At 54.8% G+C, this 26,719-nt stretch overlaps 2 protein-coding genes across 2 annotated transcripts; both read right to left on the bottom strand.

Annotated features, from left to right (window-relative positions):
- Positions 1–4,131: 4,131 nt before the first annotated feature.
- Positions 4,132–5,091, bottom strand: LOC142004458 (olfactory receptor 10A4-like). The gene has a single exon (XM_074982103.1). The coding sequence runs from the start codon at positions 5,089–5,091 to the stop codon at positions 4,132–4,134; it is 960 nt and encodes a 319-aa protein (XP_074838204.1).
- A 12,354-nt stretch (positions 5,092–17,445) lies between these two features.
- Positions 17,446–20,413, bottom strand: LOC142004457 (olfactory receptor 10A4-like). The gene is made up of 2 exons (XM_074982102.1): positions 20,336–20,413; positions 17,446–18,414 (listed from the first exon to the last, which is right to left on the bottom strand). Exons 1-2 carry the CDS (start codon positions 20,411–20,413, stop codon positions 17,446–17,448), a joined length of 1,047 nt encoding a protein of 348 aa, XP_074838203.1.
- Between the last annotated feature and the right edge of the window lie 6,306 nt (positions 20,414–26,719).

The following is a 26,719-nucleotide window of genomic DNA, read 5'->3' as shown; positions in this document are numbered from 1 at the left end:
AATCATCACAACAAAACTATTGGCTGGAATCTGGGGATGTCTGGTGCTCACCTGTCACTCTGGTGGGCACAACAGGAGCCCTGGGCCAGAACTTCACCTCGTGCAAATAGCACCTTGGGGATGAAGTTAACCTTTTATCCGCACCAATGAGTGTGAGATTCACTAAATGCTGATGGACAGATCCAGAGAGCAGGAGCTCAAATGATACAGGAGAAGGCAGACCGCCAGGTGGATTTGAACAGATAGATAGATAGATAGACAGGTAGATACGGTGTATGGAGATAGACAGATAGATGTGAACACAGTAAGACAGTCCTTGTGCTCAGACACACACTGAGGTTCTCTAGCAATGGAGAAAAAATTCAATTGAAAATACCAGTGACTCGTGTTTGCTGCAGTTCCAGAGTGGGAGAAAACGCCGATGGACACTGGTGACTTCGCGGCTTGTGGATTCAATGACCTTGTGCAGCCTGTGCAGTTGCATCTCCTGGCTGCACACTGCACCTTTGAGGAAAACTGGTGTTTTTATGTTATATTCACTGGGTTCTAGGGCCAATTTCCCAGTGGAAAGTTCCTGTAATGAATCTCGCAGGAAGAGTAACAGAGCCTCAGACAAACACAAGTCATCAGGCCCATCATTCCATCGGGATTCGATCTTCATCTCCGTGTGCGTTTCCCAATGAAGATCACCCTGGGATTTACTGGCTGGGGTGAATTGTGCGACACCGTTTTTGATGAGAAGAAGGAACGATCTGTGAGATACAACACAACACACAGAGTCAGTGGCCGAGGCCAGAACAACACTCAGGGGCTCCTGACCCCCAGATGCTCAGACTGTGGGCCCCACGCTTGTCTCAGGGCCATGATGAGAACCCAGGAGCTCCGACTTCCAGTCCCACCTGCTCTAACCATTACACCCCACTCCTCTGCCAGAGATGAGACCAGACCCCAGGAGTTCTCACTCCCAGACCCCACTGCCCTCTCCATGGCGCCCATGTCCCTTCTGGAGGAGCAGACTCAAAGCCCAGAGCCGTCGGAGCGATGGGTCCCTTTGGTTCCAGTCAGTTTGCAGCAAGACCAGAATCAGGGTGAGCTCCCAGAGTATTCGGACAAACGCTGGGAGCTGGTGGTGCTCGGGAGCCATGTGCTGCAGTCAGAGAGGTGGTGGGTGTGATGGGACATTCCATGTGGTGAACGAAAATGTGCCAGTGATGGGGACTTGACACAGCTGAGGTCCGCTGTAGGCAGGGTGGGTCAGGTGAGGTGTCCTTGGGCCGGCTGTGACTGGCTGAATACAATTATCCCCTGGGTACCGATGTGTCACTTTTGTAGCTGACATCAGGACGATTGAGCTCCGTATCTGCAATGTCCTATACGGCGCTGTGGGTCACACTCGCTCCTGACCCTTAAGGGACAACAATGACAGAGGCCACAGTGCTGGAGGCCCAGTGGGGAGAGACAACGAGCTGTGAAAGAGCTGAACCAGCCTGGGGCGGGCTGGGTCAGCCCAAGCAGAATGGCTGCCGAGCCATGTGACCCGTCACCTGACGCTGGAACCCATTTCGATTGCTGTCATTTCCCAGGAGAATCTGGGAGGGGCCAAACCCTGACACAAAGGGCTCCCACCTCGTGCACACCCAATTGCAGAGTGAGGAAACCCTGGTCAGCTGCTTTCCCTGGCAGCCCCACCCAAGATGGCTGCTGGGAAGAGCTCAGGCCAAAGGGGCGGAAGGAACTGGCCCAGGCTGGATGTGCATCAAGCCTGTGAAGACGATTAGACACAAGAATAGGGGGAGATTTTACAGGCTATTATTTTCTTTAGGTCGTAGAGCTGAGCTGGTGCGTTTGTTGATGTTGCTCAGTTACCTACTTTGTTCTGTCTGCTGCCTGTCGTGAGCACATAAATCCGATCTCCTTTTCTACATGTATATTTAGAGAGTGTGTCTGTCTGACTGTGCTACGTCTGTTCAAGAACTCCTCTTAAACTGTACGAGCTGTGCAGCTTCTCTCGCCCTGACTGAAAGTAGGGTCAGGGCTCGGACATGCCTGGACATGGGCCAGTGGGCAAAATCCCAGGATTCCCCACACGATGGAAGGGAGGGGCACCGAGAAGAGGGACGACACACGTCAGACTCAGCACTGAGCCAGCGAGTCTGCAGACTGACCCCTAGATCGGGACACCCTGGTCTACGCCCACAGCTCACCTCAAGGTCTGAGTCACAACCAAAGACCAGCCCAAGAGCCCACGGCCCCCTCTCTCCCCACAGAGCTGGGTCCTGGCCCCCTGGCTGACACCAGGGCTGTGCCCAGCCCAGCTGCCCAGTCCCAGACCCCACAGTCACCCCACCCCTGAACAGGGGCTCGGACCAGCCCCCCAGAAACTGAGGCTGAGGTCATCCCTCCACCCTTGACTCACCCTGGGCCTGGGCCCAGTGTCGTGGCTGACCCCCACATGCACCAAGGAGCACGGCCTCCCTGTGACCTGTGACAAGGGTCCTCACAACCAGGAGCTAAGGCTGGGGCTGCTGAAGCCAGCCCAGCCCAGCCCCCCTCCCCAGAGACGCCAGCAGCTAGAACCGTGGCATGGATACCACCAGAGGAGACACCAGAGGTGGTTGGCAGAGCCCTGAATCCCCTCCATGGACTGGCTCAACCTTCGATGCTGCGGACATCCCTGGTAACCCCCGAGACCCCCCACCCCCCCAGCCTAACCTCCGCTGCTCTGCACCCCCATCCTCTGGCTGGGCCTCCCTCCCACACACACTGAACCCTCTGCCCTGAGCTCTCCCCTGATCCCATCACTCCAGTTGCTGCCCCCAGTGGTGAGTCTGAGGTTTGTTGTCCCTCCTCTCAGTGCCCCTTCCCATGTCCTGGAAACTCTTCAGCTTTCAGGCACTTCCCGTTTTCCTGGCACAACCAAACCTTGACCCTGGTTTAAGTTAGGGTGAGTGGAAGCTGCATATGCCGTATGGTGGTCCGAGCTCTTACAGCTTTGGAGGATTCTTGTACAAATGGGCTCACAGAGACATAGACAGATGGACTCAAACACAGACAGACAGACATTATATGCATGCGTCAGGAGCAAGGGCATTCGGTTATTGAAAGGTCGGGATCGAAGACTTAAACCTGATATTTATGACACGTGAACAGTGATGCTGGCAGACAAGCAAACTATTTCCTATTACAGGAATATTTACATGTTTTATTATATAATTACACAAATATGTTCCTTATACACAGGTACGTGGTGCCACATTGCTGTACGTTGGAGGCAAGTCTCGTAGTTCTATGAATGTTGAACACACCTGTTATTTGCAGATATAATATAAATATGTACAGTGCTCCTCAGACACAGCGATCAGCAGGGGACACTTTCTGGTGTGCGCTTACTCAGACGGGATGATCAAAATGATCCCTCAGGACTTTGTGCTCAGTGAGTCTGTGCTCTGCGCTGTGGTGTGCTGGCCTTGGCCTCTGCCGCTGTGCAAATGCCATGGAAGTGAAGCTCCATTTCCCAGAGATGTCGCGTGACCTGCTCAGGTCAGGCCCGAAAGGTCGAGCAGCGCTTTCCATGGGAAGCTGTTGGTAAGTGCTGAGGGAAGTTGTTTCTAATCAGGCCAGAGGAATGAGTTCAAGAGGAAATAAAACAAAAGAAAACAAAACTGCACTATCTCTAGGCAGACGCTACATGTGAGTGGGAGCGCAGGAGAAGGAGAAACCTAAATGGGCTTTGCTGTAGGACGGGTTGGAATTGTTAAGTTTCAGCAAACCGAGGAGAATATTTGCCTTCAATATTTCTCATACTGAGCTTTGTTTTTGTTTTGTTTTCACACTTTAAATTTTGGGATGTAAAGTAAAGACACAGCGTGATTTGAATATTCTCATTTGATTTTTCAATGGAGTTGAAATCCAGTCCAAAAGTTCGATCAAATGTTCATGAAAAATTAGATATTTCATATTTTTATTCTGAAACAATGTTTTCACTTTTTTCTGATTGGCTGAGAACAGGGTTTTCAAATCACGAATGTCAGTTTAAAAAGGGAGACACATTGTGGAAAAATCAGCAAAATGTTTATGACGTTCCTTTAATCCTCCAATTTGGCCTCACTCGACTTTTCATTCTCTAATTTCTCAGGCTGTATGAAAGAGGCTCTTCTCCACTGCTCTTCTCAAGGCTCCCTTCACCTCTTTGTTCCTCAGAGTGTATATTATGGGGTTCAGCATCGGTGCGACAATTGTGTTCAACAGAGAAATCACTTGATCTCTCTCCAGGCTGGCACTGGACTTGGGCACCAGGTAGATGATGAGGGCCGTTCCATAGAACAAAGTCACCACCATGAGGTGGGAGGAGCAGGTGGAGAAGACTTTACTCCTTCCCTCTGCGGATGGCAGCTTGAGGATGGTGGAGACAATGCGGACATAGGACAGGACTATTAACAGGAAGGGGCCCAGAATGAACACAACTGTCACCGTGAGGCCTACAACCACATTCTTTGATGTGTCGGCACATGCCATCTGCAAAACTGGTGGGAAGTTGCAGAAGAAGTGGTGGATGCGGTTGGAGCCGCAGAAGGGCAGGCTGAAGGTCCACGTGGTCTGAGCGATTTCTACCGAGATGCTGATGAACCACGAAGCACCTGCAAGCAAAGCACTCACCCGGCTGCTCATGATGGTTGTGTAGTGCAGGGGGTGACATATGGCCACATAGCGGTCGTAGGCCATGGCTGCGAGGAGGCAGCATTCTGTCAGGCCCATGGTGGTGAAGACGCACATCTGGGCTGCACAACCCAGAATGGAGATGGTTTTTTCTTCGACCAGGAGGTGACCCAGCAGCTGAGGGATCAAACTCGTAGTGAAGCAGATATCCAAGAAAGACAGGTTCACCAGGAAGAAATACATAGGAGTGTGGAGGGAGGGGTTCAGCTTTATCAGCAGGATAACCAGCAGGTTCCACATCAGCGTGGCCAAATAGATGACCAAAAGCACCAGAAAGAGAAGGATTTGCAGCTGGTTAAGATACGAAAACCCCACCAAGATAAGGATGTCAGAGATGGTCTGGTTCCCATCAGCGACTCTTGCAGAACGGGTCATCTGTAGGGGTGAAAAAGAAAGACACTCTAAAGCTGAGTTTGGTAAATACCAAACGTGGCTGTTAATCTGACACTTCATACTGATTTCCAGTGCACTGCAAAGCTCCTGAACTCAACCTTCCACAGTTCTGTATGTGAGTGAGTAACTGGGTCCAATCAGCATCACAAATGATCTGGTGTTTCTGTTTTGATGTTAATCAAGCTATGTCAGTGCAGATCAGCTGGAGAAATGGCCACTTGCACATCAGCAGAAGGACAGTTCATTTAAAGCAAAGGAGGAGCTGATAGATAGCTCTAAAAGAGCTACATCCACTTATCCCAGGAAAGGGTACAGGCAAGTCTCCAATGTCCTTCTTGAACGCACAGTTCTTTGCTCTCTCAAGAGAATTTCAGGAAGGGATTTTCTCTCTTTCTTTCTTTCTTTCTTTCTTACTCCACAGCCTCATCACCAAATAAGATTTCTGAAATGAGAGTAAATTCTCATCTCACTCCTATCTTAATCACAAAGATAGTTCTACTAATGCAAGTGTTCCCACGGTAATTATAACTCACATCAGAGAGGACAACTAACAAGAGCAAACGAATGCTGCTGAGCCCGGCATGTTTGAAGCCGTTGAAGAATGAGTGTCATGATGAATGGTGAAAACAACAGGAGATCTTGGTCTTCTGGATAAGTTGCATTATTATCCTTCCCTAAATATTAGTGAATGATTTGAATCCTTCCTACCTCATAGCAGCATCCTCAAGGCATTGGTTTGTCTCAGTATTAAATTAAATTAAATTAAATTAAATTAAATTAAGACCTAGTGCTGGTTCCTTAGCTGGTGTAAATTTTAACTGTGTCATGGGTATAAAAGATTCTACCCTGATTCGCACCAGTTGTGTGTCTTTCTCCCATCACTTTCCTATCAACATTTTGCAAGAAAGAAGAGCCTAGAAGATCAGAGATGGTTTGCACAGACGTTTCGTTTCAAGGTTATGCGTTGACAAGGAACTTCATAATACCTGGTGTGACAGTGAAGTGACAGAGTTGAAATAAAAAGGAGCAGGAATGAATGTCATATTTTGCATACCCTCAGCTCCCTCAGTGTGGGGCTGTCGATGCTGCTCATGCATTAGTGGTGACTTACTCAGCAGTAAGTTGGGAATGACACCGAGATGCCCTAGCAAACAGGAGCAGCTAACAGGAAGTGTGGCGAGGGACTTCTCCAGGTGAGGCAGTGATTATGGAACCCTCCATGGAACTGGTTGTTTGGAGTGTGTGTGTGTGTTTGTTTGTGTTTGGGGGCTGTACTTACCGCTCGCCTGAAAGATCCCGTGTGCTTAGCTTGTTTGTCCGTAGGTCCAGCTACTGAGCTTGCTTGTTTGAAGGACCACGTGCTGAAGCTAAGAGCCTGCAAGACAAGGCTGAGAGCTTCTCAACCAGGCTTTGAGACCTCAACCTTTTCATACCCATCAAGGCATCATCTGGGAGCACAGCCATTGAGGAATGCCAGGCTCTGCACTCCCAAACAAGCAGAGGAGCGAATGAACAGGAGCAGCTGAGAGGGAGTTTGGCAAAGAGGTTTTCAGGAGGATTTTGAAGTGAGATAGAAACGTTCAGCTTCCTTTAAACTAAACTATTCCCCAAACCACCTGATTTAAAAAGCCCTGTCAAGAAGCTAATTCGCGCTAAGAGTAAAAAGGGAACGCAGGCAGAAGCCGGACAGCAGAGTGGGAGCTATCCCATTGATTGCAGCCACTGGAGCATGTCTGATTACCTGCCCCGTGGACAAGTGGTGTGCGTGTGCATTCGGGGCCAGGAGCTCCTGGCCGTCAGAGACCACATACAGACTTTGGAGGCCAGGGTGGTTGAACTGGAGGTGCTCGGGGAAGCAGAGAGACACATGGATGAGACTTTCTGGGATATTGTATAACGGCCCCACCTCTATTCAGGCAGCCCCAGTGTTCTGCTAAGGAGGGTGAAAGTCTCCAGGAAGGAAAACATCCAACTGGACCAGAGGGAAATGATCCCATAGGTGGGACTCTCCTTACGGATGATGCTGTGGGGTTCTCTCGCATTGAGGACACCTTCCTGGGGGTTGCAAATCTCTCAAGAAATCTAAAAAGATTTTTGTGTAATGCTGGAGCAGAAGTTAATCGTTGTGCTACATGTAGATAGCAGTGACCTAGGGAGGGGCCCTGGTGGCCGAATTTAGGCTGCCAAGAAAGACACTGAAATCCTGGACCCAAATTATCATGTTCTGTGAAATGCTTCCAGTTTTACATGCAGGGCGAGTTAGACAGGCAGGGTCTCACTGTCTGGATGAGATGATGGCGTGTGTGTGGGGGTGGGGTGGTTAGATTCATTAGGACCTGGGAAATCTTTTGGGGAAGTGGGAGCCTATAGAGCTGGGATGGGCACCTCCTAAACCCAAATGCAACCAGATTGCTGGCACTTAACATTAAAAAGGTTGTGGAGCAGTTTTTAAGCGAAGGGCTGAGGGAAAGCGGACAGCTGCGGAGGAGCACACGAATAGGACAGAGAGTTCCCTTGGGGAGGGTCTATTCATAGATACTCACCATGTCCTGGTGAACTGGAGAGGGTGGAAGGCGATAAAATTCGGGTGAGATCAGATTCGAAACAGTCAAATGGAAAAGTGTCCATTCAGTCACACCAGGAAACGGCAGACAGCTAAGCAGGGACACGCTTTTCCAATGCTTGCAATAAAGTAAAAATCCGTGTCAGCGGCAGCTGAGCGATATTGTCACAGCTCTGCAAGGCCTCCCAACACCCCGCTGAGGCACAGGAGAGCAGACGCACAAGGAAGGGGCCGGTGCTACGTGGGGAGAGGGGTGAGGTACATTTTCCTAAAGGAGACCTGCACTGAACATCTGCACCCAGCTGTGGAGCCTTTGCCATGGTGGGTTCCTAACAATCCCCTGTCTGACTAGGAGAGACCAGACTGAGCCCACGTGACTGACAGGGGACAGATCCACACACAGGACCCACCTCAAAACACAACATTTCCCCTCAGAGTGACTGGACGAGGGGGGGTTGGGGGCCAGAGGAGAGCGGAGAAGAGAGAAGCCACAAACAGCAGCACCACCCCACATGGAACAACAAGGACAACAGCGTCACGGACGGGTGACGAGCACGTCTGGGGCTCACGTCTCACTGGGGGGGCACAATGGAGTGATGTGGTCAGAGCGTCACCTCCTCTTCAATAGCAGAACGATATCTGAGCCACGATCGCGATCTGACCCGCGAGTGTTCAACGAGCTAAATCAGTGCAGTACGTTCAGAGAACAACAGGTCAACTGTTAAACTAAGAGAGAGAGAGAGAGAGAGAGAGAGAGAGAGAGAGAGAGACTGCCAGGTGGGTCTGATTGAATTGAACAGAGAGAGATAGATAGATAGATAGATAGATACGGTGTATGGGGATAGATAGATAGATAGATAGATACAGTGTATGGGGATAGATAGATAGATAGATAGATACGATGTATGGGGATAGATGGATAGATAGATAGATAGATAGATACGGTGTATGGGGATAGATAGATAGATAGATAGATATGGTGTATGGGGATAGATGGATAGATAGATACGGTGTATGGGGATGGATAGTTAGATAGATAGATACGGTGTTTGGGGATAGATAGTTAGATAGATAGATACGGTGTATGGGGATAGATAGATAAATAGATAGATGGATAGATGTGAACACACAGACACGCAACCTATGTGCTCAGACACACAAAGCTTCCCTCCCTATGTCTGGATAATTCAAACAAAGGAACTAGTCACATCATTTTGTGCCAATTTCAGACCCGAGCACAATGCCAATGGACTCCAGTGGGAGAACGGCTGGGGGCTTCACTTACTCATTTATAGCTTGTGCTGCTTAAGAAGAGTTGTCCCATCACGGAGGTGCTGGCGTTGTCTGCTCTGAAGGAAACAGAGGGGTTTTTATTTCACTCGTGGGCTTCTGGGACCAAATCCCCTATGGAAATTTCTTGTCATATTCCTCCGGGGAAGAACAACACTGCCTCAGCCTGCACCAAAACAAACTTCATGATGTTGGTCGTTCCATAGGAAATCATAACAACATCCTCGTCATAATGTCTGTTCTCTAGTTGAAAATAATCAGAGGTTCACTAACTGGAAAGTCGTTTTATGCATTTTGTCTGACACGTGGAAATGTTTGTCCAAGGCAAGGCCCAGGACTCCAGGTCCTGGATCCCCAGACTGTGGGCCCCACTCTTTTCTCAGCGCCACGATGAGAACTCAGGAGCTCTGACTGCCAGTTCCACCTGCTCTAACCATTACTCCTCACTGCCCTGCCGGAGCTGGGAACAGACCCCAGGAGCCCTTGCTCCCAGACTCCAAGCCCCTCACTGTTGGTCCCAAGTTAAATAAAGGGGTTTTTTTTCTCTTTTTTTTTTGGAAAACTTTTTTGGTTTCTGTAAACGATAGAAAAAAAGGGAGAAAAGACGTTTGCAATAATAAACACCTGAAAGAATCCATCGAGTTTCCCTTGTTTGCTTGAAATGTGGGTGCAGGGAATGGGGTGTGTGTGTGTGTAGGGGGCTGTGGTTGGGGGTGGGAGTGGTGAAGTCACAGCAGGGTTTTGGTGTGGAGAGCTCAGACCGGGGTGGAGGGCTCAGGCAGAAGGTTTGATGTGTGGTGGGGGTCCAGCCAGAGGATGGGGGTGGGAGAGCAGGGGTGGTAGGTGAGGAGCTTGGGCGCTCTCAGAGGGTTTACCAGGTGCAGCCACAGTGGAGAAGGTGGAGCTGGTCCATGGGTGGGTCAGGGCTGAGCTGCTCGGCCCTGGCATCTCCTCAGGTGGCGGTGTCCAAGCTGTGGCTCCTGATACCAGTGTCTCTGGGGAGGAGGGCTGGGCCCAGCTGGTATCTGCAGCCCCAGCCTCAGCTCCTGGAGGGGAGGCGCCTTTTCACAGTCCAGGGAGGCTGGGCTCCTTGGTGGGGTGTGGGGGGCAGGCCATGGTGCTGGGCACAGCCCTGGGGTGAACCAGGCTCAGCTCAACTCTGCCCCAGTTTTGGGCTGGGGGCCCACGGGGGCCAGGACTGAGCTGCAGGGATGGGTCCAACCCTGGGGTGAGCCAGGAGCCAGGTCCCAGCTCCGGGGTCCAGCTGTGGCTTCAGGGCTGGGGGGCAGCTGCAGGTGGGAGGGTGCGTCGAAGGGACTCAGCTGGCCACTGGCACTGAGCCTGGCCCCAAGGTGAGATGTGGGGGGTCAGCCCTAGTCTCTGCTCTGGGGTTGGGGAGCGGTGGGGGCACGGCCTGGGTGACAGCCTGGCCCTACTATGAGCTGGGGGAGGGCTAGTAGGAGGTTCCAGCTCTGAGGGGGGCCAGTGTAGCTCCAGGGGGTGTTGTGGGTTTGAGGGCCCCATCCTGGGGTGAGCTGGGGGGCCCAGCTCCAGCTGTGAATGCCCTGGCCCTACTTCAGCGTGCGTGGGCCAGTCTCAGCATCGGAGTGGGCAAGGGGGCTGTTAGGGTTGGGGCTGGGCTGCAGCCTGATTGGGGCAGAGGGGCAGAGATCATGTGCCAGGCCCAGGAAGAGCTTAGGGGGCTGCCCGTGGGGCACAGAGGGGAGGAACTACTTCTACTGCTCTCTCTGCAGAGTGGCTGGTCCCTGCACTCACTGCCCCAGTGCTGAGTCTGACGTGTCTCGTTCCTCTTCTCGGTGCCCCTCCCTTCCCCAGTGTGGGAGACCCGGGGATTCCAGGCACTTCCCACTCTCCAGGCACGGCCAAGCCCTGACCTTAGTTTAAGGTAGGGTCAGAGGAAGCTACATGCCAAGTTGTGTGGTCGTTGCTCTCACAGTTTAAGAGGAGTGCTTGAACAGACAGACAGAGAGACAGACTCGCTGGGATGTGAAATTTCCGGGTCATTATTGGGGCTCTTTTGCATACTTGGCTCGATCTAATTCTTGACTCCAACCCCCCACCGCCCCTCTCCTCTCTGATTTGCTCACCTTGATTTTTTTTTTTCTGATTTGTCCTCCTCGATTACTGTTTTTGGGTCTCTGTGCCTTACATATTGAGTGTGTTCTGGTCTGGCTCTGGGCTGAAGAAGTGGGTCTGTCCCACGAAGGCTCACCTCATAAATTATTTTTGTTAGTCTTTAAAGTGCTACTTTACTCCTTTTTTGCTATAAAATACAGAGTGCCAGCCCCCTTTTAATATAGTCCCTCTGTCTGCAAGCTACTCTCCCTCACTGCATCCACTCATTCCTTACGGCTGTTTTGCAATACAGCAGCTAGTTTCCTTTCACTCATCCTGTGCTGCCCTCTGCTGCCTGTTGCTGATTCATTTCACAGTCAGTTACTTGACAGTTTATTTCGTGGGGCAGAGCCACTTCTTCAGACCAGAGCCAGACCAGAAGAGACTCAAAATTCAAGGCACAGAGAACCAAAAACAGTAATCAAGGAGGACAAATCAGAAAAAAATGATCATGGTGAGCAAATCAGAGAGTAGAGGGGTACAAGGGGGGGGGGAAGGTCAAGAATTAGATTTAGCCAAGTATGCAAATGAGCCCCTGTAGTGACTCAGACAATTCCCATACCAGTTCAAACAATGTGTTAATGTGCCAAATTTGAATATAAAAGCCAGCTCAGCTGTCTCCCTTTCAATAGAGGTGTGAAAATTTTTCTTCAGTAACATGCAAATTCTTAAGTCATTAACAGAATGGCCCATTCCATTAAAATGTTGACAAACCAGTTTGCGGATCTGGAGTGTTTTATGTCTGTTTTGTGCCCATTAACTTTGTCTAAGGGAGTTAGAAGTCTGTCCAATATACAAAGCATCTGGGCATTGTTGGCACATGATGGCATATATGATGTTAGTAGAGGAGCATGAGAAAATGCCCGTGATTCTGTGAATAACATGGTTAGGTCCAGTGACGGTATTTCCAGAGAAGATATGTGGACAAAGCTGGCAGCAGGCGTTGTTGCAAGGAAAAGCCCCGGGACTGGTGTTCGTGCGGTATAGACTGTGGCTGTGGGTGAGAATCCTTATGAAGTTGGGAGGTGTCTGTTGGAGAGAACAGGCCTGTCACCTTCTGGAGTGTGGCCTCCTGATTAAGGATCGGTGTCGGTCTTTGATAATTCGCTGCAGTGGTTTGAGTTGGGGGTTGTACGTGGTGACCAGCGGTGTTCTGCTCTTGGCTGTTTGGGGCCTACCTTGGAGCAGCTGGTCTCTGGGTATTGGTCTGGTCCTGTCCATTTGTTTTTTATTTCTCCTGGTGGGTACCACACTGGTGGACATCACCTTCCAGACCCTGAGCAATGGCGGGAACGCGCTCGGCAGGTTACGGGGGTTTGGCCGACCAGGCCCTCGTGGGTGTCGTCAGTGTTTGTGCTGTGCGACCGCACCCAGGGAGATTGCTCTGAAACGGCGCCCGCGTGTGGAGGTAAAAGAGTTCATTGGAACGGAGCTGGCTGGTGACACGTCTCTTTGCCCAACGACGAGATCAGAGGCAGGGGAAAAATCGCTCAGGAGATGCGGCGACGTGGCTGTTTCGTGCGGGGTTTGGAAAGTGCCGAGATCTCTCAGAAGCACCTAAAATTGCTCTCCTGGGCCTCTGTGTGCAGGACAAGGAGCAATGGGCTGAACCTGCAGCCAGGGAGGTTTAGGTCGGACATTAGGAAAAACTTCCCACCTGGCCAGGTGGTTAAACACTGGAATAAATTGCCCAGGGGCTGTGGAATCTCCATCCCTGGGGTTATTTCAGACCAGGTTGGACACACCTGCGCCTCGGTGCCTGTGCCTTAGACATGGCAGCGTGGTTCCCTCTTCAGTACAAAGGCGCCGAAGGAGTTTTCAGTCATGGCCGTGACTTCCTTTCCCACGGCCCAGGGAGCCGGAATGTGAGGAGACTCCTGATTCCCGCAGGTGCTGAAGACACAGGCAGGTGTCGAGATGGAGCAGGTCCCGCTTTTCCCTCATCCGGGTGCGGAATACATTTTGTTAGGTGCACTAGGAAGGTGCAGATGTGCACCACCGATGGAAAGCCCTGTGGCTGGCTGTGGGCGCTCTGCTCGGCAGTGGGCGGCATTGGAATCCCTCCCGGGTGGCCGCCCAGGAGCCCAGCTCACAGGGAACGTGAGCGCCAGACACGGTTCTCCATTGGCGTCCAACCTGGGGCATTGGAAGCGATAGCAGTCTGTGTCTGTGCCTGTCTAGAAAGAAGCCTGGGAGGGGTGAAAGCAGAGACTTGGGCCCGTCTCACCCTGAGGTTCTGGCGCTAACTGCTTTGGCCTTTCACAGGTCTAGACGGACGCAATTCTCAGGAGAACCGACGGGAATTAGGTGCCAATATTTCAATGGGATTTTAGGCTCCTTTCACTATCCCGGCCTGGAGCGATGTCAGGGCCCAGCAGCTCCGATTCTGGACCAAGATGTCTGGGCTCCAGCTCCCAGCCATTGCCCCCAGAAAGCCATGTGGTGTGACTGCCTCTCCGGGGAGGTGCCATGGCACAGGGCTCTGCCAGGGAAGCAAGACTGGGGCTCAGAAGGGCTGGGTAATTACCCTGTCCCGACATGACCAGGGGCAAGTCATTTCCCCTCTGCTGGGCAGACGGGCCCCCACCCCAGGAGAGCCCAACTAAGGGGGTTTGGACTCGTGGGCCGGGCCCCAAATGTACGGAATAGCAGGGGAGTGACCCAGGGTCCCTGGGCCTGGACTAGGGTTACCACGTACAAAAGAGGCCCCCCGAGCAGGCGCGTGTCTGTCTCAGTGTCTGCCCACGGGCGGGGCGTGAGTGTGTTATGGCAGAGCCGGGACACTCACAGACACTCACACGGACACACTCCTTCCCCGGGGGGGCGGGGGGCTCTTTTATAAAGGTTAAAATATGGTAACGCCCCACCCCCCTGCATGCCCATTTTGGGCCTGCCCACTTGGGGATCTGGCCAGTGGCTACCCAGCCCCCTGGGCCCAGGGCGCAGCCTGATCCTGCTTGGCAGGGTTGGTTCTCCCGTTGCCTAGGGCTGGCCGGCGCCCCTGCTGATTGCACTGACAGGAGGCGGGGCTGAGCAGGGAAGCCCCTGGGGTCTGCTAGCAGCTAGGAGGCACTGGGGGTTAGGGGAGCCATGGGTGGTTGCCAGCGTCCTCCCCACCAGCTGTACACAGCTCCTGTGGGCCCCTCTGCACACGGGAGCCTCGAGCTGGTGCTGTGTGTGCCAATCTGGCAGTGGAGACTCCGACTCCCAGGAGCCTCTGGGGAGGAGGGGGGCTCTTTGCGAGGCTGGAAAAGAAGGCGGGGGTCTCCTGGTGTCGGAGAGTTGAGGCTGAGGGAATGGGCTGCTTCAAGGCGAGGGCGACGCTTTCTCCCAGCCAGGACCTGCGCTGGGGAGCTGCAGCCTGCGGACGAGAGACCCTGCGGGGAAGGAAATGGAGCCGTGTGTGTACAAGTGCTGCAGTGGCCGCTCTAGGTCGGAGGGGCTGGGCTGCTTGTTGCTTTGCCTGGCCTGGCACACGGAGCCCTCCCCAAGCTGTCTGCAAGCCGGTGGGCAGCAGCCGCGCGCCAACGCAAGCCAGCGACTGGAACTGCGGGAAGTGAAGAGTGTGCGCTCTGGGGGAGAACCGAGGCCCGTGTATTTCTGTGCACGTTCTTAACTGATTCCACTCGTCTTCCGTCTGTAACCCTGTCTCCTGTGTCCCTGCGCTGGAAGCTCACCCTCCACACTGCAGTCTGACAATGAGCCACATCCCCCCACTGATCTGACTTGGGTTTTCTCCTCTCCTGATATGTGCTGCTGATACTGGGCCACTTCCACCCTGACTGGACGGACCTTGTCAGCTGTGGCCCTCCCTTTTACTGGGACCCGCTCTTTAAATCCTCCTCTGAAACCCCCCACCCCCCATGCATATGACAAAACGGGTCTTTGCCCAGGGAAGCTGATGCTGCGAAATATGTTAGTCTCTAAGATGCCACAGGACTTCTTGTTGTTCTCCTGTCTCCTGGCGCTGTTAAGTAAAGGGGTGGGTTGATTCTTATCCGGTCTGTTAGACGTATACTATTTATACTGTTTGGGAGTTAAATCCAGGTTACGCTGGGGTCTGCTAGCAGCGAGCAGGCACTGGGGTGGAGGGGAGCTGATGGGTGGCTGCCAGCGTCCTCCCCCCAGGGGTACAAAACTCGCGGGTAAAGTCACTGCTCTTCTGGAGCAGTGGAGAGTTCAGGCCCCTGGCAGGGAGCCGGGCACCACTTGAAATGAGCGTGTTCTGAAACGGAGCAGGGACGTAGCACCATCGCCCACGAGAACCGGCAGGGCCCTCGAGAGGTCGTGGCTCAGGACAGGATCAGGATCAGCCCCTCCCTCAGCCCCAGGGCAGGATCAGCTCCCGCCTCTGACCAGAAGCCAACTAGCAGCTTGGGCAGGGTGATTGTCCCCTGGGAGCTTTCTCTTTTCTGAGCGAAAGGAGCCCAGGTCTGGCCGGCTCCCCCACAGCTCATGTTCTCTGCACCTTCCACCAGCCTTGTGCTCTTCTCCGCACCTGCTCCCCCTTCTCCACAGCCTTCTGCAAACGTGGGGCCAGCCCTGGGCACCAGCCCCACGGAGGCTGCTCAGCGCAGAGCGGGGGGAAGGAATTGCTGCTCCTGGCTGGCTCCCAACACCCGGCAGTGCCGCCCACAAGCAGGTTGGCGCTTCTGGCAACAGTCTCACCCTGTTGACTCCTCTGGAGCTTGTGATCCACTCTGAGCCCAGATCCCTTTCTGCAGGACTCCTCCCTCGACAGCCACTTCCCCGGCTGGGTGTGACACGGATTGGCCCTTCCTCACGGGAGCACTTTGCACTTGTCCTCACTCAGCTTCACCCTATTGACCTCAGGCCGTTTCTCCACTGTGCCCAGATTATTCTGAATTACGACCCTGTTCTCCCTCCCAGCTTGGTGTCACCTACAGACGTAAGCAGCGCACTCTCCACGCCCAGATCCACATCGCCGAACATACTGAACAGAGCCTGTCCCCAAACAGACCCCTGCAGAGCCCCCCTTGTTCTGCCCTTCCAGCAGGGCTGTGACCCATAAATAACGACTCTCTGAGAATGGCTGTACAGCCAGTTATGCACCCACCTTACAGCAGCCCCATCTCAGTTGTATTTACCGAGTATATTGATTAGAAGATCATGCGAGACCATGTCAAATGCCTTCCTAAAACACAGGTACACCACATCCTCCCCTTCTCCCTTGTCCACAAGTCTTGTTATCCTGTCACAGAAAGAGAACCGATTGGTTGGACATGACTTGTACTTTACAGATCTGTGCTGGCTGTTACCCAGCCCCTGATTGTCTTCCAGATGTTTTCAGGTAAATTCCTTCCTTACTTAAAAGACCCAATTCCTCAGCTGCTGGTGCTGCACGATGTGGGTCTTTGCCCACGAAAGCTCATACGCATACATTTCTGTTAGTCTATAAGGTGCCACAGGACCCCTCGTTGCTTTTGCAGATCCAGATTAACACGACTTCCAGGACTTTTCAAAGACCATATCGAAGGGCTCAGATATCTCCTCTTTCAGCTCCGCCAGTATTCTAGGAGGCATTTCATCAGGTCCTTGTGACTTGCAGACATCGAAAATTTCCAGGTCATTTTTAACTTGTTCTTTCTTTATTTTATCTTCCATACCTACCCCCTCCCCACTGCGACTCCCCATGTTCGCCATTTCTCCAGCAGACTCCTTGGTAAAGACTGAAACAAAGAGGTCATTAAGCAGCTCTGCCATTTTCAATTTTTGTTGGTAGTATTCCTCCCTCCTCACTGTGCAAGGAGCCTGCCCTGTCCTTTGCCTTGCTCTTGCTTCTAATACACTGCTGGTGGGTCTGGAGGTACAACCAACCCCTTCGCACCTCCTTCTGCAGTATCAGGACGGCCCCCAACCCTCTCCCTGTCAGCATCCCACATGGTATCGTCAGGAGCAAGGGGTAGTAAAGAAAAGAGCTTCACATAGTCTGACCTGGGAAGGACATGGCTGGCGGAGGTGGAACTGGAATGAAACATCTCTCCTTGGAGCTCTGTTTTCCTTTGACATTTCCAGTTTTGAAAATTGAAAATCAGGACTGTACTTTGACTAAACCTTTTCCTTTGAGGGGAGCGGGTGGGGGTAGGGGTCCCAATGAATTGTAAATCTGAGGAAACCGTTCTGCCTTTCGAATTTCAAAAAAGAGAGACATTTTAAATAGTGGGGTAAATTGGCCACAAAAGTTTCTCTTCCATTTTCCAGACAGCATAAAGTCTTTCAAAAGAACAAAGAAGTTGAGAGTTGTGAGAAATTCAGTAAAATATTTACTAATTTCCCTTCACCAGGACCCCCACCACCCAATTTTGACTCACTCGACTTCTCAGTCTCTAGTTTCTCCAGTGGTGAGAAAAGCTGCTTTTCTGTACACTTTTTCTCAAGGCTCCTTTCACCTCTTTGTTCCTCAGAGTGTAAATTATGGGGTTCAACGCAGGTGAGATGATTGTGTTCAATAGGGAAATCAATAGGTCACTCTCTGTAGTGGAGCCAGTGCTGGGCACCAGGTAGGTCATAAGGGCCGTTCCATAGAACACAGTCACCACTGTGAGGTGGGAGGAGCAGGTGGAGAAGGCTTTACGCCTTCCCTCTGCTGATGGCAGCTTGAAGATGGTGGAGATAATGCGGACGTAGGACAGGAGTATCAACAGGAAAGGGCACAGGGTGAACAGAACTATCACCATACGGCCTACAGCCTTAATCATTGATGTGTCGGCACATGCCATTTTCAACACTGGTGGAGCATCGCAGAAGAAGTGAAGGATGCGGTTGGAGCCACACAAGGGCAGGCTGAAAAGCCACGTGTTCAGAGGAACTCCCACTGAGGTGCCAGCAGCCCATGAAGCCCCCGTCAGCAGAGCACACACCTGGCCGCTCATGATGGTTGTGTAGCGCAGGGGGTGACATATGGCCACGTAGCGGTCGTAGGCCATGGCTGCGAGGAGGCAGCATTCCGTGAGGCCCATGATGGCTAAAACGTACATCCCCGCTGCACAAGCTCCAGTGGAGATGGTCTTTTCCTCCACCAGCAGGTGAGCCAGCAGCTGAGGGACCACACTGCTGGTGAGGCAGATTTCCGATGCAGACAGGTTCACCAGGAAGAAATACATGGGGGTGTGGAGGGAGGGGTTCAGCTTTATCAGCAGGATAACCAGCAGGTTCCCCATCAGGGTGAGCAGGTAGATGACCAGAAGCACCACAAACAGAAGGATTTGCAGTTCGTTAATGTACGAGAACCCCACCAGGACAAACACATTGAAGATGGTCTGGTTCCCTCCAGGGTCACTCTTGGAAGAGGTCATCTGTAGGGGGAAAAAGAGACCAGGTCTGAGGCCATCAGAAATGTGACTGCAAATTAAAACATTTGTCCTGGTTTTCTTCCTGTTGGGACCCTTCTGACTAACACCTGCTGAAATTTCTCTGTAAATAACAGCGACAGACCCGGCCTTGCTCAGGCTTTAAGCAGAGTCAGGGACATTTGGTTTGTGCATTTTGTTTGGGCTCCTCACTGTCACTAGGTTGAGATGTTCACTGTCTTCTCCTGTCCATATGAAGGTGAGTTTCCCGGAGTTCTTCATTTTCATCTGATGGAACAGCCGCTTGTCTCTGTCTCTGTGTTTTCAGCCCATGTTGTCTGTTTTTTAAGACGGAGAAGATATTTAAAACACCCAGAGGATGCAGACACTTAATCTCCATGAAAATTGTGAAACTGTTGAGCAAAATCTGTCACCTGGATTCAGTCTTTGGAAAAAAGACCTGAATTCAAGGGTTTTTTTATTTTTATTTTTTTAGATACTCTCCAGACACTCCCAGGCATTTTCTCCTGGTTTTAAGTTTGCTCATTCGAAAAATAAGAGGGGTGAGGAAAGAAAGGGGAGAAAAATGAATAAGAAGTTGAGAAAATAATTTTAATTTTTAAGTTTAATGTTATTTCACTTTTTGACTACTTGAAAATGTAAAGATTGAAAATTTTGACCCAGGATTCCATGAAAGAAATATTTTGCTCTTAAAATTTCAGATCACTTTTAAAAAAATGACTAAAGACAGATCTTGTCATCCACAATTTGTTGACAGAATTATGTACTTGCAGAGTCAATTGTTTCTGTAGAAAAATGTCAACTCCAGAGGAGAGGGTGAAGTTGCTGTGAGAAACTCAGGAGAATGGTTTTGTGGGAAAGCCACTGACCTTGGGCTGCAGAGACCAAGATACAGTTTTTGTCCCACCAGACACAACTTGGCTACGTTGACACTAGAATCCTCTGTTGACAGCAGTTACTGCTGGAAGAGGTGTCCTTCCAAAACTTCTATCCACAGATTGTGTCTGCACATGAAAGCAGCTCGATCTTTCAATCCGATCTGTCAACAAACTGCCCCCCCTCTCCCGCCGCCCAGAGCATCTACAAGGCTTTTTAACACATTTTGTACGTAGCTGCTTCACAGGGTTTGTCAACGACACCCAACAAAACCCCAGTTTTGTCTACACAACTGTAGGGTAGCTGGAGCCCTTTTGTGCCCATAAACAATTCACACCCCCTCCTGGTGTGCGCTCTTCCAAGGAGAATAATGGAGGTAGATGAGCAATTCCCCTCGATCCTCTCACTCCTGACCTCTCCAGGGCCCTTTAAAAACCACGGACTGCGACTCACTTTCCCTTTGTGAAACAGGGCAATGCTGCAGCTCCCTGCCTTGGTAGGAAGGCTCTGAGGGTCAGTCCCCTGACGACCGTGAAGCACTCAGGCACAAGGGCGAGGAGGTGGATCTCCTGGGGACAAAGGCAGTGAAAGTGGACGGGACATTGCTCACCACTTTCCTGTCAGCCTCAGAGGCTGCCGAACTCACTGCAGCTGCTCAGGAGTGGAGGCTGAAGACACGCCCAAGGAATCAGCTCCAGACAGCTGGATGTAAAAGCCTGAGCACCTCTGGGCTGAGCTAAGCACCCACAGCTGTTGGGTCAGCTGCTGGAGGAGACCCCTAAAGCTCCATCCAGGTGCCAGCCTATGAGCAGGAGAGAGACGCTCACAGGGATAGTACGGGATGCTCCTCAGCCCTTGTTGGACAGGTGGCTTTTGGACACTGGAGGCTGGCAGGTCCCAGGAGACGAAGGGCGGTCGGTGTCCGGCTCCCACTGAAATTCTGGGGCTTTGGAATTTCAGAGTAAAGCTACATGACAGCTACAGACGGGTAAACTTCTCTACAAGCAAGCAGCCGCCCTGGCAATCTCACTCTGGTTTTATCTGCAGCCCCAGATACCTCCCTTGGCTCCTTCTCGGTTTCATTCACACCACCACCTTGCCCCGGCATCTCTTAGCTGAGTCCTGCAGACCTGGTGTGGGAGAGCCAGAGGCACAAAGATCTCGGACCATCCTGGGAGCAAAGCATCCGTGGTTTGTCCTTCCCCTATCTGCTGAGACTGCTCTGGGAAGTCCAGGAAACATCTGGAGATCCCTTTGGAGGAGCACTCGCTCTGTGAGTGCCAGATGCTACCTCCCCGGCTAAGGCTGTCCTTTCCTGAGCAGTGCAGCCCTGAGCAGCTCTCATCGTAATGCTAATAACCAGTCCCCACCGTCGCACCACACACTGTGTGAAGGAAAAGTCCGTACCTGCTGCAACTGGCCATGGCTGTGACCTCAGAGCCGGCTGCCTCCCAAACATCGAGGGTGTCCTGGGGCGTCTGAGCTGATCATTGCCGTCCTGGCCAGCAGATGAAGACAACCCAGTTCCAAAGAGGTGAGAGCCTCATAAATCTCCCCGTTAAGTGTTCACTAAGCCTGGTGCTGGGCGTGACGAGATGCTGAAATCCCCTGGAGCTTTATTAGGAACGATCATGAAAGTTGTTGCTCTGGAGCTCTGGGGATTTGCCCACAAGAGGCGTCGTTAGTAACTTTAGGAACTTTCCACAGGCTGACTTTGTGCCATGTGAAGAAACATTTCCCTTAGGTTGTTGTAACTCTGCTCCGTGCTGATGTCATTTGGTCACCGGCTAGTTCTTGTGCCACAGGAAGAAGTAAATAACTCTTCTGTATTCTGTTGCTCCATTGAGTTGAAGATTGTGATTTGCTTCGCTGACAGCAATTTCTCCTTTAGTCTTCCACGTGGAGAAAGTTAAACTGTTCCAGCCTTGGAAGTGTTTATTCTGAGCAATTGGCTGGAGCAGAAAACGTTCAATTTCCCCAGGGAAAACTTGCTTTGCAACCAGAACAAACCCAGGGTGGGACAGGACGTGTTTAGAAGGAACAAAACCATTGATCTGAGTTTCATTCTGGCTGTACAGAGCAGGACTGCGGCTGCTCCCTTCACTCTGGGGACCGAACTGCCCTGACAGCAGGTCCTGCCATGGGAACAGGAACCAGGCGAGTCCCCAGGCCGGCAGGCAGAGCGACCCCACTGCACAGCACCAGCAGGGGGTCTATTGCGGGAATCCCACTGAGAGGGGCGGTAATATGGCCGTTCCTGATCAAGGGGAGGACGTCCAGCCGTGGACTGAGAATCAGCAGGTCTGGGCCCACCAGTTTCCAGCTTGGTGACTTCAGGCAAGGCCCCGCCCCTGTCTGTGCCTCAGTTTCTCCAACTGTAGAATGAGGATAATGGACCTTCTCTCCTCTGGAAAGTAGGTTGTGTGCTGCTGAAGAGATGACCTCAGAGTCAGTCCTAACTGTGTGACAGAGCCTCCAGCAGGCCGTGGTTCCAGCTGAGGACGTACAATACACTCTAGCAAGAGAAGGGGCCTTAATAGCAGCGCCCTTGTGTCCACGCCAGGGCTCAGGCCAGTGTCTGCTTAACACCTCCCCGGTTACACTGGCCTGTCTGCCAAGGACTGACAAGCTGGGTGGGGCCAAGGGAGCAGCCCCTGGGACGTTACTGCCCAGCCCGCTCTGCCCCAGACCCAGCTGCCATTCAGTGGGGCTCCAGGGGAACCCCTCCAACCTCCAGGGGGCTGGCCAGGGCCAGGACACCAGCCTTGGGGGGGAGGAGTGGGGTGAAAGTGACATCACAAAGGCCTGTGGCAGGACCTCAGCCTATTGGAGGACAGGGATGACCTCACAGAGAGACCCTGACAACAGCCAATCAGGACAGAGGCGCGAGGCGGGGACAAGCTCAGAGATTCCCGCGGCTTGGCAGCAGCCGGCGCCTCCCCAGGGTCTCTGCGGGGGCCGGAGGGAGAACTGGGACCGACGGGCGGGGCCGGAGGAGCCTCGTGGGCGTTTTCTCCTTCCCTGCGGCCGGTGGGGCTGGGCCCGGGGAGAAGGTGGGAGCCTCCGAGGGGTTTGGAGCCTGCTCGGTCTGGTTCCCCTTCGCCCCTTTCCCTCCCTCTGGCTGCCCCCTCCTGCCTCCGCCCCCTTTCCCGGCCCCCCGCCAAGCAGGGTGGGTGGGGGCTGGGGTGGGGCGGGAGGCCTCCCACGGAGCTGGGGCTGGCAGAGCGCTGGGAGCCGGAGGTGACCTGGGCCGGCCTTTTGCATGTTTTCAGGAGTGTCTTGAGGAGGAGGGAAAAACGTTGCTCTCCTGGGCCTCTGAGGGCAGGACAAGGAGCAATGGGCTGAACCTGCCCCCAGGGAGGTTGAGGTCGGACGTGAGGAAAACTCCCCACCTGGCCGGGTGGTCGAACACTGGAATAAATCGCCCAGGGGCTGTGGAATCTCCATCCCTGGAGACGTCTCAGGGCAGGTTGGACACACACCTGTCAGGGAGGCTCCAGCCGGTGCTGGGTCCTGGCGCGAGCGCAGGGGACTGGACTCGACGTTCTCTCGAGGTCCCTTCCAGGTCTCCTGTTGTGGGATTCACAGCCCAGACCGACCAGTCCCAGGCCAGCAGGGGCCGGGGGGTCGAGCTGCTTCTCTGCAGTTCCTGCCTTGGCGCAGTCCCCGAGTCTCTCTGGGGCTGTGTCTGCACTGCTGCCCTCCTGGGGAAGAGGAAATGCAAATGAAGTGCTCATTAGCATATGTCACACTCTCATTTGCATATCCCCTTCAAACACTTTTTGCAAAAGAGGCTTTTTTGCCAAAAAACCGCACTGGACACGCGGCCATTTTGGGCAAAAATCATGTAAACCTGGGACCCCCCATCCCCCCCTTCCCCTGCAGGCTCTGCAGGGCCTGGTCTGGCCTCGGGCCGGCCCTGCGGGGGACCTGCGCGCAGAGCCCCAGAGGGCACCAGGACAGCTGGGAGGGGAGCGTGGGGGTGGGGGGGCAGTTTCCCTGGGGGAGCGGCAGAGCCCGGCTGTAACTCACCCCCACCCGCACTGCCCGCGAGTGACCTCTGAGCCGGCTCCCGGACCCCGGCGTGGGCAGGCGGCTCCCACAGGCCGCAGGGCGGCAGCTGCAGGGCTGCGCCTGGGAGTGACCCTGGGGCAGAGTCAGAGCCGGGCCTGAGCCAGACGTGGGCCCAGCTCATCTGCTCCTGGCTCAGGGAGCCCCTGGCACTTTAAGGGCCCATGTTCCAGCCCCGGCTCCAGCCAGGCTCCTGCCCGGCCCTGGGTCCCTCCTCGCCCCCTGGAGCCGCTGGGGGGAGTCCCCATGGAGGGCCCTGCCCAGCGCCCTTTGCCCCAGGAGCTGGGGGTCTCGTCCGGCCCCTCTCCCCAGTGGCTCCAGCAGAGGGACGTGGGGAGGGGGCTCCTGGGGGGGGCTGGGGGCTGGCAGCAGGACGCTGATGGGCCCCGTCTCCTCCCTTCCAGCACAGCTCAGCACAGTCCCCAAGTAGGGAGCTGGGGGCCCAGCCGGGACCGTCCCTCAGGGCCCAGCCGAGGACACCGGACGGCCGGCCAGGGAGGTGCCGGACCCCTCTCCCCACTGCTGCTGCGCCAGAGGTAAGGGACCCGCTGGGCACCGGCCCCTGGAGCAGTGACACCGCCAGGCGCCAGGCCGGGGCCCTGCGGAAATGCCCCCCAGCCTGTCCCCCCCCCGGGAAATGGGAGCCCGGTCGCAACGCGCCAGAGCCCCTGGGACCGGCCCGCGGGAGGGGGCGTCTGTCTGCCCCCCACCCCCACCCCCGCTCCATGTGGGACCAGCCCCTCCCCAGCACCAAGGCGCCGGCTCTTCTGTGGGGCCAGGGCTGCAGCCCCCTGGGAACCCAGCCCCAGCCAGGCCCTGGGGCAGCCGCACGCTGCAGGGAACAGAACAGCTGGGGGGCGGGACGGGGGCGGGGGCAGCAGCTCCTGCGCCCATAGGTGGGAGGGGTCTGGCCCTGGGGGCACTAGAGAGGTGCTGTGTCCATCCCAGGGCCCGGCTCCCCCTGAGCCCTGGTTCCCGGGGCCCCGCGTCCGACAGGCCCTTGCTCTCGTGGGACAGGAGCAGCCCAGCCACGGGGACGCGCCAGCTCCCCTGGCTCAGCCTGGCGCCAGGTGCCCGCGGCTCGGCAGGGGCTGGGCCAGGGCAGGCGCCGGCTGCTGGGGAGGGAGGGAGCCGCCGGCGGGAGTCAGCGCCTCGGTCGCAGCTTTTCCCGCTCACGCCGGGCCGGGAGCCACAGCACCACCTGCAGCCTGGACCGGGCTCCCGTGGAGAGGGAGGGGCTGCCCCCCGCGGGGGATGGAACCGCCCCCGTCTCCTGTCCCGCACAGGGACCTGCCCAGCCCTGTGCGCCAGGGCCAGGTTATGGACTGTAGCCATTGGGCCGCACTGCCCGGAGAAAAGGGGCACGGGACCGACTCTGGCCATTGGGCCGCACTGCCCTGAGAAAAGGGGCAAGGGACCGACTCTGGCCATTGGGCCGCACTGCCCTGAGAAAAGGGGCAAGGGACCGACTCTGGCCATTGGGCCGCACTGCCCGGAGAAAAGGGGCACGGGACCGACTCTGGCCATTGGGCCGCACTGCCCTGAGAAAAGAGGCGGGTTATGGACTCCGCTCACTAGGCTGCCCTGCCCCAAGGCAGTTCTGCCAGAGGGGAGCTCGGAGCCCACAGGCTTTGTGGCGGGAGAAGCTGCCGTCCCCTCAGAGCCAGGCGCGGGCTGGACCCAGTGGCCCGACTGTGAGAATTCCAGCCCAGGGACGGGACAAGGACAGCGGAGGAGAAACCTGCCAGCCAGGGCAGAGAAGCAGACGGGGGCTGCACCACGGGGACCTGCTGAAGAGTTCAACACACCAAGGGGCCTCCCCGTCGCACCGCGTCCCCCAGACCCCGAGCTCGGGCTGCGGCGCCCGTCAGCCACGGCACTGGGCGGAGAAGCCACAGAAATACGGCGCGTCACAGCCCTGCCCTGGGCGCTCATGGCCTGGCCAGGCCCTTCCCAGGGAGACTCCCATCAAGTGCACAGCGCTGTGGCAGGGGGACGGAACCTCAGGGGCAGGGGCCAGATGCAGCCCCCAGCTTGTGGGGATCCGGCCCCTGAAGCTCAGAGCTCCCCTCTGCACTGGGGAGCCCTCGCTGGGAGGGGTGGGGGGGTTGTCTCTCAGTTGTGTGCAGCCCCCGAATGATTTATCTGTGGGTCAGTGGCCCTGACCCAACACAGGTTCCCCACCCCTGCTCTGGGGGAGAGAAATGTCCTGCTCTTGCGGGGAGGAAGGTCCCTGAGAACCTGACTCGGGCCCCACCTATTTCACAGCCAGGAGATGTGTGACAGGGGTGGAATCTGATCTCCCCACGCGGTGAGGAGCCTGGGGCGCCCAGCTGCTATCCTGGCCAGGCCGGGATGGGACAGGAGTTGTGCTTCCCTGACACGGCCACGCCTGGTGGGGAGATCAGCGCCACCCTGAGAGGCAGGAGAAATGAGGGTAGAACTGCTCTGGCCCTGCCCCGCAGGCTGCTCAGGAGTGAAAGTGTCATTCTTGGTCTGTCCCCCACCCCCACTGCACACACCCTATTTCGGGCCAGGTCCCGCATGGTCAGAAAGCCGTGAAATTCCCCACGGGAACAGCCGAGAGGGGGAACCGGAGCAGCGTGGGAACTGCCTGGCTGTGAAATGGGCGACGGGGCAGGAGAACGCGATGGGGCCCTAGTTACGGCGTGTTCCATGGAAGTGGTGGGAAAGGGTCTGCCAGAAACTCTTGGCCCTGTTGGATCTCAGGGTCATTGGGGAATCCCCTCGTGCAGCCTTTCTCCAGCTGGGGCTCCCAACCCACAAGGGGGTCACAGGGCAGGGTAGGGGGCTCGCGAGTAGGGTCACGGGCCATCCGGGTGTTCCCAGACATGACCTCCTCTTTGGTCCTCAGATCTTCCCCTGGGCGGATGTTTGGAAATATTAAAAATGACGGATTTCTCCCGGCTTTCCCAGCTGAGTGGCTGGAGAGCAGCGGCCACTGTCTGGGCACCCGGTTTGGACGGCAGCGCCACTGCCAGCAGCAGCACAGGGGGAAGGGAGGCCTGGTGCGATATCACCACCCCTCCTCCTGCACCTCTGCTGGCGTGGGGCGGCCTTTCGATCTGGGCCGCATCAGAGCAGTAGCTGCTGGCGGGTCACCCAGCTCCGAAGTCAGCACCTCCACCAGCCGCAGCACAGAGGGAAGGGGGCCGGATATGTTACTGCCACCTGCCCTTCTGCACTGCTGCTGAGTGTGAGCTGCCTTCTGAGCTGGGTGGTCGCAGAGCAGTGGCTGCTGGCCAGGGGCCCAGCTCAGACGACAGCGTCCCTGCCAGCAGCAGCACAGAAGGAGGGGGGGCATCGTGTGGTATTGTCACTC

This window comes from Carettochelys insculpta, chromosome 32, assembly GCF_033958435.1.
Source record: "Carettochelys insculpta isolate YL-2023 chromosome 32, ASM3395843v1, whole genome shotgun sequence".
NCBI lineage: Eukaryota > Metazoa > Chordata > Testudines > Carettochelyidae > Carettochelys > Carettochelys insculpta.
This window is presented reverse-complemented; position numbering and strand designations above follow the sequence as displayed.

Bases quoted from the DNA above. Each gene is read 5' to 3' on its own strand.
- LOC142004458 (XM_074982103.1), bottom strand. From the start codon at position 5,091: ATGACCCGTTCTGCAAGAGTCGCTGATGGGAACCAGACCATCTCTGAC.
- LOC142004457 (XM_074982102.1), bottom strand. From the start codon at position 20,413: ATGCCGGGGCAAGGTGGTGGTGTGAATGAAACCGAGAAGGAGCCAAGG. The intron at 18,415-20,335 runs GTGAGATTGCCA...TTCCCCCTACAG, and splicing joins GGGCTGCAGATAAAACCAGA to ATGACCTCTTCCAAGAGTGA.